The 13,898-nt window shown below is 42.4% G+C and overlaps 1 protein-coding gene across 1 annotated transcript in view; it reads left to right on the top strand.

Annotated features, from left to right (window-relative positions):
• The window catches only part of ints1 (integrator complex subunit 1), a 101,165-nt gene that overhangs the window by 74,931 nt on the left and 12,336 nt on the right, over nucleotides 1–13,898 (top strand). Inside the window, exons 35-41 of the mRNA XM_078239863.1 lie at nucleotides 1,266–1,396; nucleotides 1,863–1,950; nucleotides 4,171–4,418; nucleotides 7,529–7,661; nucleotides 9,229–9,362; nucleotides 10,118–10,310; nucleotides 11,699–11,826. Of these exons, the coding sequence (XP_078095989.1) occupies nucleotides 1,266–1,396; nucleotides 1,863–1,950; nucleotides 4,171–4,418; nucleotides 7,529–7,661; nucleotides 9,229–9,362; nucleotides 10,118–10,310; nucleotides 11,699–11,826 (1,055 nt within the window). The remainder of the gene's footprint in view (nucleotides 1–1,265; nucleotides 1,397–1,862; nucleotides 1,951–4,170; nucleotides 4,419–7,528; nucleotides 7,662–9,228; nucleotides 9,363–10,117; nucleotides 10,311–11,698; nucleotides 11,827–13,898) is intronic.

The following is a 13,898-nucleotide window of genomic DNA, read 5'->3' as shown; positions in this document are numbered from 1 at the left end:
AGTCCTGACCCTCAATCCCAGTTCATCCCTGGGAGATTCACAAGATTCACCCAATTCTTTGCATACATTTTGTATCGTATGGATAATATGGTGACCTGATTAAGTTTAATGAGCGTCACATCCTATTGTAAACAAGAGTGTAGATGAGGATAGATTAAGAGAAACATGTGAAAACTAGGATTTCTCACCTTCATTACTCCAACACAAGGTACCAAAGGTCAGTGCAGATGCCATTGCGACCTGTGCCCTAAAAACTCAAAGGCAACAACCACCACTGAAAATAAGCACTGAGTGAGAAAAGCTCTCTGCAGAAAGCCACTCCACACACACTATCATTTCAGCTGCCTTCACTGCTGAAGAGGTGAGCTCAGCACTGACAGTCAGGTCTGAACAGGTCGTCAGGATCAGTGACTCTACCCAGTATTCCTCAAGAACCAATGCCAAACGGCTGGATGAGGGCTCACCATACTCACCTCCAACATCATTGGCACTGGGATAATCCCAGAAATCTAGTGCCATTCCAAAACTATTGCCATCCTCAAGCCAGTAAAACCAGCCCACAATCCCAGGAGCTGTCACCGTATTGGCATTCTGTCTACACTCAGTATCTCAGGAGGTCATCGAATGGAGTGTCAAAATAAACATCCCATTGTTATGTGAAAGTAGCCATCACATAATATTGATCAAGTCTGTTTGTGATCACACTAATTTTGAAAGTGAATTTGTCATTGTATTAAGAGTAGAATGAATGGGTAAAATGGTAGAAGTTTTAAATTGTGACCTTGTTCAATAAGGGGAGGTGGTGGCATATTGGTATTGTCATGGACTAGTCATCCAGAGACCCAGAGTAATGATCTGGGGACACTGGTTTGAATCTCAACCACAGATGGTGAAATTTGAATTCAATAAAAATCTGGGATTAAAAGTTTACTGATGACCATGAACCATTGTCGATTGTCGTAAAAACCTATCTGGTTCACTAATTTCCTTTAGGGAAGGAAATCTGCCATCATTACTTGGCCTTGCCTACACGTGGCTCCAGATCCACAGTGATGTGGTTGACTCTTAAATACCCTCTGAAATATCCGAATAAACCACTCCATTCTAGGACAATTTGGGATGGGCAGCAAATGCTGACCCAGCCAGTGATGCCGCATTCCACGAATGAATGTTTTTTAAAAAGTAACTTTTGTGTTGTTAGATACTCAGGACACAAGCTATCTTTGGGCCTTTGTTAATATGACTAAACTCTGCATTGTCTCCAGGTGACGGATCAGCTAGGATTGCAGCTGCTTTCATTCCGACCCTACCTTCTGGCTGTCCTCATCCACCAGTCAAACTGGACCACAGTGCACCGATGCATTAGCATTCTGCTGAGTAAGCATGGGGAGCTCAGGTGAGTTATACCTGCAGTGCTCAAGTGGGTGAGACGGTGCAGGCAGATAAAAGGGGAGCTGGGCTCACTGAACAATGGCTATGACACTTGTGTGGTTGAAGTGAAAGTTTAAATAGTGTGTGATTTTGTCAGTTAATTTCAAACAAATGTACAATACATGCAGATACAGATGCCTGAACACAGGCACTGACCCATGGACACGGGTGCTAAATAAAGCTTGGTGGAACAGTGTCAAATCTTGAGAGACAATTGCCATGGTCAGTCTCTTTAAAAAAAAAGTCACTTGATTTCCTGACCTGTCCCAGTTGTTATAATTTCATAACATATTCCTTGTTCTCAGGAACTCTTCAGTAAAGTGAACAATTAGTGCAGTGGTTGTTTCTCTCTCTTTCTCCATCTCTTTTCCTTCTCTTTCTTCCCTTCTTTCTGGTGACAATTGCCTGAATTACTTTCTTTTTAATTGCAGGCTTGACCCCACAGCGTGTCTGGATTTTCTCTGGGCCTGTGTGCACATTCCAAGAATCTGGCAAGGACGTGACCAAAGAACTCCACAGGTAGGATTCACCAGGGATGGCGTGGGCCAGTAACTGTCTTCAGATCACTGACAGTGAAATTGGAAAGTGCGCTGGTTGGTGAGAGGTGAACCGTAGAGATTTTGTAGATTGTTGGGTCTGTTCTCAGAGGTCTGGATTAAATCTGTTTAAGTAGAAAAATACGTTCTGCCAGCCATACAGAGTCACTGGATTAATCTCGGAGCATTATAGATTTAAAATTAGAGCTCAGCTGTCCAGGAATGACCTCAAGATGCATTTCTCCATACAAGGGACTGTAAAAACTGAACCTTTTTCCCCTCAAAGCCGTTGAGGCTGCTGCGGATCAATTAAAGATTTCAAAATGAGACCAGTACAATTTTTGTTAGATAAAGGGATATGAAACCATAGCATTGTAGATAGAATTAAGATACAGATTGACAAGAATCTTTTAAGGCGGCATGGTAGCACAATGGTTAGCACTGCTGCCTCACGGTGCCAGGGACCCAGGTTTGATTCCCGACTTGGGTGACTGTCTGTGGAGTTTGCACATTCTCCCCGTATCTGCATGGGTTTCATCCGGGTGCTCCAGTTTCCTCCCACAGTCCAAAGATGTGCAGGTTAGGTGCATTGGCCATGCTAAATTGTCCCTCGGTGTACACTGAACAGGCGCCGGAGTGTGGCAACTAATTTTCACACTAACTTCATTGCAGTGTGAACGTCAGCCTGCTTGTGACTAATAAATAAACTTTACTTTACTGTTTAAATGATGGAACATGCTTGAGAGGCTAAATGGCCTCCTGTGTTCCCATGTTGCTGGCTTTTGCTGGACATAACCTGGAAGCAACCTCCAGTGGAAGCAAAAACAGAAAATGCTGAAAATACAGTGGAGCCTCGTTGTAACACGATGGTTTGGGTCCATAAAATGTTATCGCGGTCGCACTAAATTGGGGTCACGCTAAATCACTAAACCGGAAGTGGCAAAAAAAAGGGTCCAATGATTCATCGAGTCATATCCGATTTCGCGCTAAATCGGGGCGCGTTACAACAGGGCTCCACTGTACTCAACAGGCCTGGCACCACCTCTGGAAAGAAACAGAGTTAAGGTTTCAGGTCACTGGCCTTTCAATTGGAAGCAATTCTGGAATATGGTATTTTGCAAAATGTTCCCATTTTGCACTGCGAGCTTGAAATTCCAGCAGCAAGATTGTAACTTGTACATAGGTGCCACTCGCAGTGAGAAGAAAAATCTCTCAGAGGAAGGAGCAGGCCATCCAACATGCCAAACCTGCTTCAGTAGGATCATGGCTAATCTGTATCTTAACTCCATATCCTATAACACCCTTGACCAGGAAAATCTATGATGTGGAGATGCCGGCGTTGGACTGGGGTAAACACAGTAAGAAGTTTAACAACACCAGGTTAAAGTCCAACAGGTTTATTTGGTAGCAAAAGCCACACAAGCTTTTGGAGCTCCAAGCCCCTTCTTCAGGTGAGTGGGAATTAATCTGATATAAAGAATTCCCACTCACCTGAAGAAGGGGCTTGGAGCTCCGAAAGCTTGTGTGGCTTTTGCTGCCAAATAAACCTGTTGGACTTTAACCTGGTGTTGTTAAACTTCTTACCAGGAAAATCTAGACAGACATCCACCATGCCTTGGAATATTTTACTTAATTACTAGCAGGATACAAAATCGCTGTTCAATTGAATGATAGAGAACCTTCTGTTGTAGCGTGTGACTTATCAGTGACCTACAGATGAACATTAGTCTCATTAATCTACTGTGGATGAGCATCGGGCCCTGTGCAAGTAGTTTTCTGACTGTCTCAACAATGATAAATTAAAAGCCATGAAAAGTGAAAGCAAACTTGGATTCATTTCTAGTGGAATAGAATTGAAAAACAGAGAAGTTGTGTTAAACTTGTATAGAAGCGCATTACAGCCAATGAAGTATAGTCGCTGTTATGATGTAGGAAACACAGCAGCCAAATTGCACACAGCATACTCCCACAAACAGCTCTTCTCCTTGTTCATCCAACAAAGGCCCTGATTTTACTGGCACGGCCGCCCAAGGCTTGTAAGATGGCGTCCAATGCCAACAGGGAATTCCGTTCTGCGAGCCTCGCCCATCCTGATTTCGGGGCTGCCATGCCAGTAAAATCAGGGCCAAGTATCATTGGTGTGCCTCAACGTAATTATCAGATTTGGGTCTGTAGTTACCATGTATTTACTCTGCTATTTTAGAAACACACCGAGGAGTATGTCCTGCACTTGAAAAAGGCGGAACTCATCAGCCTGGTGGATATCATTCTTTCAGAGTCTGAAGTGAGAAACCGAAACGGGTCACATGCTAAGAAATCTGATGAGGATGTCACGGGGACCCTCATCCAGTCACGGCTCCCTTTGCTGCTCAGCTGTTGTCATGGTAATTTGGATAACGTCAAGAAAGTGACCGAGTATTTGATCAGTTGTATCAAACAATGGGGAGACAGGTAAATATAAAAAACAAGTGTTCATGTTGTTGACCATTTGATAGTCTGGTACACGGACATTAATTTCTCACCTTGTACAACTTTCCAAAGAGCCACATAATATTTAGTACAATGACTTGCTACAGTTCATTTTGACACACTATATCAGAAGGTACCCACAGCATTTGGTTGAGTGCCACACGTTAGGGATAAATAATCATTCCTTAGGTGCTGAGTGGATACCTAGGACACTTTGGAACATTGTATAGCAGATACTGAGACATTGCATGGCCCATTTCATGTTTTGATTACAGTAATATTAGTTTTCGACAGCACTGACTTTCACTCTCTTCTCTAGAACTGAAAAGGCTGCTTGTCATTTTTCTTTGGAGTCTTGTGTAGGTTGGCAGTGGGGGCCTTGATATATCCAGCAAATTGGGCACAGCCTGTGATATCGTCCTCTATGGTGGAATTTCCCAGTCAAGTTCACAATCTAGGAACACTTAAAAGAAAGCACATGCATTCATAGAGCACCTTTCAAGTCCCAAACCACTTTACAGCCAATGAAGCATTCATTGAAGTGTAGCCACTATAGGAAAAGTGGCATTGAATTAGGTCACAAGGTCTTACAAACAACAATGTAATAGCGATAGGCCTTTTTTTTTGCAGTGTTGATTGAGGGATAAATATTGTCCAGGGCAACGCAAAGAACTCCCTAACTGTTTTTCAAAGTAGCATCACAGGATTGTTTATGTCCTCTTGAGCGGACAGAGGGAGCCTCAGTTTAACATCTAATTTGAAAGCTCTGACAATGCAGCGCTCCCTCAGTAATGTACTGTAGTGTTGGCCTTGATTACGTGTGTTAGGGTCCTGGACCAGAATCCAAAATTACATTAGGAAACCCGACCAGACTCCAACAACTTTTCTATTTTGCCATAAATGCAAGGATAGGATGCTCCAATCCATAAGTAGTTCCACTGACAAATTAGGGATGTTTTATCAAAACAAGCTTTACTCATGACGCAGTTTAAATATAACTCTAACAAAGGAAACAGCTTAATAATTGACAATTGAACAATATTTTAAAAAATGAAAGGAAATAACTTCAATTTCTAACTTATGACTGTTTCAGTTCCAAATAAGTAACATTCTCCAACTGACTTAAAATTCAACTTTAAATACAGATAGCAACTTGGTATAAGGAGTATACACAGTCTCGAAGCTTTCAGAGAGATTTTGATTTTCAGAGCAGCTTGCAGACCTCTGTTTTCAAACAAACCCCAGCCAGAACTGAAAGCTGTTTTTTTTCTGCTTGATAACCTAGCTCCTCCCATTGATTGTATCATCACTTAATCCTGCCTACCTAAACCCACATCCCATTCCTTTAATCAAATCCCCCAGGGGACCTTTCTTTGTAAACAAAAGTCCATTAGCCCTATCTTAGTAAACACAACATGGCTAAAATGAATAATTATCCTGCTCTGCCAGCATCTGAGCTGCATTCCCCCAGATTTACTGACTGCCTGTAGAAAAAAACTGAACTTCAAAACATTTCCCTTAAACATAAAATATATTAATAGCACACTATCACCACACACGCTTATCATATCTGTTGAGTGGAGCTTGAACCCACAACCTTTTGCCTTAGAGGTGAGAGTGCTACCACTGTTAAATTGAAAATTGACAAATTGGATGAGGTACAGGAACACTGTGGGCACCCAGGGAGCTGTACCCCAGCATGAGATCTCTGGACAGGCAGGGAAAAAGATTGCAGAGGCATAGGAAAGATAAGCAGCTTTTCACAAATGCAAGGCATACAACATTAAGTGTTTCCTCAAATGAATTTTTCAGAAACTTAAGTAGTGACAAACTTGAGACATGCATTATCTTAATCTACAGAATGTAATGTTTAATTAGGCAATAAATTATCAACATCCACCCAATATTTGACCACTGGGGTTTTGAGTAAAGATTGATTCTAGGGTCGTGTTCAATTAAAATTTTAATTGAAAGTTGAATGTGACTTTATTCTGAAGAATTGTCAATTTATGTGCTTGAAAGAAGCATAACTTCACACAGGATTATCATGTCTGAATGTGTCAAAGGATTTAAATGATAAATGCGAGAAATATGAATGCTATATCTCATTATTTCTAAATTTAACACTTCCATTTGGGGGGAGGCAGAGGCTGCTAGTGTAATAGTGCGTATGTATTTGTGACAAGTAAACAGGTAGCACTCATTGCTAGCTCCATAAGTGGGAAACTTGTATTGTGGAATAACAGGAAAAACTGTACAAAGAACAAATTAATGAGTTGATGTTGGATTATGCAAATTAATAGACTAATGGAATTGGGAGTTGCATGCTTCAGTGCTAAAGGTAGATTACTGCATAACTGCAGTTCTTTTCTAAATACTTAATTCTGTTCAGTATTAAACAGCAGGAAACATTTGAGTTGCAGAACGTGTTTGGTTTAATATACAGTTCTTCAGTCAGACTCCAAGAGTTAGCGCACTACAGTGGTTACCACTGCTGCCTCACAGTGTCAAGGACCTGGGTTCAATTCCGGCCTCAGGCCATTGTCTGTGCAGAGTCTGCACGTTCTCCCCGTGCCTGCGTGTGCTACAGTTTCCTCTCTCAGTCCAAAGATGTGCAGGTTAGGTAGATGGGCCATGCTAAATTGCCCCTTAGTGTCATAGGGACTAGCAGGATAAATACGTGAGGTTATGGGGATAGGGCGTGAGTGGGATTGTTGTTGGTGCAGGCTCTTTGGGCCGAATGGGCTCTTTCTGCACTGTAGGGATTCAATGGCTCGAGTAGGGAATTGTCTTTATCCGCATGAATGGGGAGCACTATCTGGATTCATAATCCAAGTGGTACTTTCCTTTCTAGCTGAGGTGACATGGTGGGTTTTCAGAATGCTGGAATTACAGCCACAAAATGGCAAATGCCTCCTTTCACCTATTTAACCATTGTTTCTTGGACTGCTGTAGATTTAAAATACTGCCTGTTGTGAATCAGGCTATATTCTTTTTAGTATATAATACAAAAACCCTGTCAGTTTAGTTAAGACAATTATAATGGTCAATTATTGAATGATATTTTTCCGTCTCCTCCTCAATGCATGCAGCAGTGTGATGGGCAAGCGCTGTCAGAATCTACTGCTTCAAATATACTTCCATGTTCCAGAGGTTATCCGCCACGTCAATCTCCCGGATTCTGTGCTGAGCAGTGATGGCACTGCTAATGGAAGTACCTGCAAGGTATGAAGTGTTCAGGAATGGTTTCCTCTTTAGGCACTGCACCTTACAGCATGAACAACATCAGTGTCACAGTGATGAGGGTTTCGTAGAATCATATTGAACAGATGGAGACCACTGGAGTCCAGGGTGTCTGTGCCAGCACTTTGAAAGACCTCTTCAAGTAGCTCCATTTCCCTGCTCTTTCTCCATAGTCCCAACTATTTTTTCACCTTCATATAATAGTTACCCAATTCCTTTCCAAATATTACTGTTGAATCTGCTTCCACCACCATTTCAGGCAGTACATTCCTTGCTGAATAAAATAAAGTTTATCTAGAGCAGCCTTTGGAATACATTGCAAAAACAGATATCCTTTGAAATACTGCACTTTACAGAGTGCGGTGTTAACAATGGCTAAAGAGCACATTCTGATATGCACCTCTCTGAGGAAAATGTATCATTAACAAGTTCGTAAAGAATGCCCATTCAGTCAGTGTGGTTATAATAAATTATCGAATACAATGCTCCATGTAACAAGTGTTATGAACCCTGCTGATGTTCAATGTGAAAGCATCCCAAATCCCAGATGGTAAACTTGGGAACACCAGTTCTTAACAGTTCATGTTTGCGCTTTGGAAAAATGTGAGAAAAGAGATGAAACCTGGTGAGGAAAGGGGGTCAGTATTATTGTAAATTATTCAAATAACAAAACGTTTATTAAACTTTAAAACACACAGCAAGAAAGACAACAGTAAATAACAACATTGACAATTAAATACAATAATGGTGCCCCAGACAGTATAGTTGAATTACCCTTCAATATAAATCTATCCACTTTCCTAAGCGCCAACTAAATACCTTCCCCAAAACAACATCCCGTACGTTTTAAAACTATGGGCCAAATCCAGCAAATAGTTACCACACAAGGCCTGTAGCTTGTTTTTGGAAAATCATCTTCTAATTTAGAGTAGAATATCACAGGCCTAACACAGACAGCTCCTTCTGACTTTGGCACAACTGCTTGACTCTGAAAGAATAAAAAACTCTGTTTGCAAACTGGCTGAAGTGATGACATGGACCCCTAGACAGCTAGACTCCACTTAACTGGCAAAGTATCGGCTTTACCCTGTTGCGAGTCTAATCTGCATCTCACAAACCCTCAGTGCAGGCAAATGCTCATCAGTTCCTTATTTATCCAATTCTTTTCTTTTCATTCCAACTTCCTGACACAAGCTACCCTCTTTAGTGCTCTAAATGTAACATAATTTTATTGCAGCTTAAATATTTAGCTCTCTATAGCAAAGGATCGCTTTCAGGTTAAACTGATTATTTGGAGTAATTGGTGCATCACCTGGATCATTTAACACTTAATAGATCTGCATCTAGTCTACGTTATTCCTACTGTATTGGCAGAAAGAGGCAGTGGTGTGCTGCCCTCAGTTCAAACGTATATTACTGTTGTCCCACTGCTTCTTGTTGACTGGTTTGCTGAATGTGAGTAGCTCTTATCTTTGATGTTGGTTTCTGGATACTGACACAGTCTAAGGTAAGCAGCTTTTACAAGCGAGTTTCTTTCCCTCTTTCTCAGCTGGATGCACTGGTGCATCGGTTGCTTACGCTGCTCGCAGACACCAGTGACTCGAGGATATCGGAGAATCGAATGGCTGACGCCAACATGGCCTGCAGAAAGTTGTCAGTGGCACACCCAGTTTTATTACTTAGGTATGAATATTTCACTTTTTACGGACCCTTTCATTATGATAGCTAAAAGGCTTATTTTCATTTCAGCATTGTCTGATGCAGAGGTTGCTTGCTCCTGATTAGCATCACCTCTAGCCTCTGACTCCCACTCTCGCAATCATTCTTCTCTCTTTTGTTAGCACCGCTCCTTCTCGATACCTCTATTGAGAAGGTGAGTTGGTTTTTCCAGTGGAACGGGTGTACGGGTTAATGCTCCAAGGCTAGTAACGGATAGATCTTGCTGCTAGTCTTCTGTCAGGGTCTTTTAGTTTCTCTCCCCTCAAACCAACCACACCTTTCCAAGCGGGAATTGTTTACGAATTTATTTTCTACCACTCCGTTGTAGAAATACATTGATCATAAACCCACTATAGCTCCCATTTCTGTTGGAATCTTATGTAATGGGAGTCTGTTCATTGTAATCTATTTTTAACAACGAAAATGTGGCTTAGCAGGAATAAATGAAGAGACAGAATAGCCAAATCCGACATATCCAATTGACTGGATCGATAGACTTTTGTTTATGTAAGGAAATCAAGAGATAAGGAGCAAAGGCAGGTTAATGGGATTAAGGTGCAGATCAGTCGTGATCTAATTGAATGGTGGAAGGGGCTTGAGGGGCTGAATGGCCATTTCCTGTTCCGATATAGTTGACTTTTAGCTAACTTTCGTGTCTTTATCCTGGGTATTTGAATTGAGGAGTGATTATTTAGTGTTTATTTTGTTTTACTTTGCAGACATTTGCCGATGATTGCTGCCCTGCTGCATGGACGGGTTCACTTGAATTTCCAGGAGTTCCGTCAGCAGAACCATTTGACCTTCTTCCTGCATGTTCTGGGGATCATGGAGCTGTTGCAGCCGTATTTATTTCAGAATGAACACCAGGTGGCGATGCAGGACTGCCTTCTCTCCTTCCTATTGCTCCTGCAGGTCAGTGGGGCTCGGGCTGGGGTATTGGGAGTCCGTTCACAGGTTATTCAGTCAAAATGCAGTCCTGCTGCGGGGATAAATGTTTGGAGCTTTTGCGTGAATTCTGCTGGATTAAGATATTGTCCCAGTGTAGAACCAGGTAAATTCCTGGTTCACCCTTCTCCAACTGCCCTGTGCTTAGTTGCCCTTTCTCAGTGTGGGGACAGCAGACTTTGGCCTCAGTTCCCTGAGTAATGAGTCAGTCTGCTTTTGAGTGTACTGATCTGGAAAATGGGTATTAATGTGCTTTAAGTGAGGGAGGGATTTAGTTCACAGTGAAGCCTCCCGTAGTCCACCAATATAGGGACATAGGATTAAGATTGGCCATTCAGTTCCTCAGCTTTGTTCCACCATTCAGTTCGATCATGACCAATCTGTATCTTAACTCCAGCTACCTGCTATGGTTCTGTAATACTTAAAACCCTTGCCTAACAAAAATCTATCAGTCTAATGTTTTGAATTTCAAATGAACTGATCAGCTTTCTGGGGAATGAGATCCGGACTTCGTTCACCTTTTGTGTGTTCAAGTGTCACCTGATAGAGAATAATTTATTACTACTCTTATCAACTCCTCTAATCATCTTAAACACTTCAATTTGATCACTCCTAATCTGCTAACTTCAAGGAAATATTATTACTGAGAGGTGAGGTGATTAGTACAAACTGGAATTTTGATATCTCACTCTGCTACTTCTAATCCAACAATGTGCATTTATATAACACCTGTAATGTGGTAAAATGCCCAGAGCTGCTTCACAGAAGTGTAATCAAACAGGATTTTACACTTGGCCATCTACGAGGATACTAAGACAGGAGAGGTAGATTTTAAGAACAGCTTTATGTTTAATCCTGCGTACTTCCCATTTCAAATTATCAAGACTTTGAACTTGTACTGCAAAAGTATCTTTGTTGCTGCCATTTGAGATGAGTCACCCCATTTGAGGGCTTTGTTGCCGAATAGTACAGATTCTGAGGACCATAAGCTCAGGCTCTGCATTGCCCTGGGTTTGTCGATCTCAGTCAGCACAACAGATGGAGTGCACTGCAACAGGCCTTTGCACTCGGGTTTAGGGAGAAGAGATTGGGCTTTTGATCACTATCCAGCAACTCCTGACAAAGGTGGCTGCTGTGGCTGTACTAATATCCGGTTAAATAGCCAGTGAGCATAGACTACCACAGTTTAGAACTGAATGGTGGAAGGCACTAGAATGTGGCTGGCTGCTGTGGAAGTGTACCTCAGCTTGAGCGTGTAATTGGAGGAGAGCAATTAATTGGTAAGTTGAATGTATCAAGTTTCTGTATCACTGCTCTGATTGTCAATGGATAATTTTGAATACTTTTTCTAACAGAATTACGGGAAGTACTCCAGACTAATTGCTTCCTTCATCAATAAATGTGTGCACTTTATTCACAAGTTTATAACCTACAATGCAGCAGCAGCTGTCCCATTCCTTCAGAAACATTCGGATGTGCTCCAGTAAGTATTTCTTTGGCTATATTGAAGGTGAAATTGTTGGAAGGAGAAATTAAGGAAGAATGCACAAGTAATAATGGTGTTGTCAATCCAAACTACTTCTCCCCTCCTGAACCCATCCCAAAAGGATTCAATACTTGGGCGGTTCCTTCCACTTAGAAAGGAAACTAGAACTAGAGGGCACAGCCTCAAAATAAAGGGGGGTCAGTTTAGGACAGAGTTGAGGAGGAACTTCTTCTCTCAGAGGGTGGTGAATCTCTGGAATTCTCTGCCCACTGAAGTGGTGGAGGCTACCTCGTTGAATATGTTTAAATCACGGATAGATGGATTCCTGATCGGTAAGGGAATTAGGGGTTATAGGGATCAGGCGGGTAAGTGGAACTGATCCACTTCAGATCAGCCATGATCTTATTGAATGGCGGGGCAGGCTCGAGGGGCTAGATAGCCTACTCCTGCTCCTATTTCTTATGTTCTTATGGTCAGGTTGGCTCTCAATTTGTCTACAATTTCTGGACAGCCCACTGGTGGTCTGGCATGATTGTCAAATCAGAAGGTTCTTTTCTCACTGCATGTCATTGTCTGCAGGAAATATATGGGCCGTAATGCAGATATTGAGCCTCGATCCTGCATGTGTCTGACTTTGGATGCGAGTAGGGAAAGGATAGCCACTTGGTTGATACTCGACCAGGGAATGTAAGGGAGCTGCAGAACAACATCCAAAAATATTCAGAGCTCAGGTTTGACCGAGTGGGTTGGGGGAAGAACTCCAGATCGGGCCAAATTGGGCAGGAAAAGGATCGTATTGGAAACCAAGGAATGCAACATGACCTGGTCTGAAGACCTAGCTAAAAACTGCAAAGACCTGAAGGCCTGTGGGCATGGAGGTTCCTGGGAGCAGAGTGGAGGATCGTCCTCCAAAGCTCAGTTAGCTAGCCTCAAAATGATGGGAGTGGTTGGGAATTTGGGTTATGACCCCTTCATTGACTGTACCATTGAGTTCCTGAGCCTGTAGTGGATAGGTGCAGCGCGTTGTTCAGGACCTCATCCAGGGTGGAAAGCTTTGGTGAGATTGGAGTAAAATTCTGAAGTTTTCCCAACAAAACCACAAAATGAATAATTAACTTCTTACAAAGGCAACATCCAATGGTGAAGGTTGTCTTTGTTTCATATCTAAGTTTTCGACATGCTAACATATGTAGCAAGCAACGTGTTAGAAGCTGAGGTTAACTGACACAACAGGAGTAGCTGAGTCTGGGGCAGAGTGCAAAGTATTTCAAGTCGGGTTCCTGCCCCTGGTTATGATTCATTATTGCAGTGTGATGGTGAGTGAGGTGCAGGTCTGACAAGAACAGGATTTAGTCGGCAGTAATACTTGCATGACCAGCGCATGTGCATGAGTACGAGTTTGGGAGCACAACATTCCTGGCCTATACACAGGGTAAATGATCACTCCCATTTAGTCAGAAACTGGATAGCTCGTTTTAAGCAAAGCTATGGTGCTCTGAAAAAGACAGATTTGCATTTCTACAGCGCCTTTTAAAAGTTATTTCATACATCAAGAAATTCATAGGATTCTGTGCCAAGACAAACTATTTGTCCCTTTTCTTACCTGCTGTTAGTGCAAAGCAGATCATTCATATGAAGTTCATAGATCTGGCTGTGCCTCATTGGGGAGGTAGGCTATAAGGTGACTGGCCTCTGTCCAGCAATGACTAGGAGAAGCTGCACCCATTTGTCAAGTACAAACATGAGTTGGCCTCGGGCAGGAAAGAAGTCACCTTTTTTAAAACTAACAGAAGAGCCTTTGGAGGAAATCACCATCATTCCCCCACCATCGCTCCCCATCCCCGCTCCCCATCCCCAACAAGCAAACACAAAGGCCGTTCACACTAGTGGGACCTTCCAATCCTGCTGACGGCACACCACCAGCACGGGTTTCCTAGCGGCAAAGGATGCATTCAGCAGGAAACCACGTTGGCAATGGCGGAACCAGAAGATTTTCAATTACTAGGGGGCACAGGTTCAGGGTTAGAGGGGGAAGGTTTAGGGAGATGTGAGGGGGAAGTTTTTCACAC

This window comes from Mustelus asterias, chromosome 23 (genome assembly GCF_964213995.1).
Source record: "Mustelus asterias chromosome 23, sMusAst1.hap1.1, whole genome shotgun sequence".
NCBI lineage: Eukaryota > Metazoa > Chordata > Chondrichthyes > Carcharhiniformes > Triakidae > Mustelus > Mustelus asterias.
The sequence above is the reverse complement of the archived record's forward strand: the minus strand, read 5'-3'. Positions and strand labels throughout refer to the sequence as shown.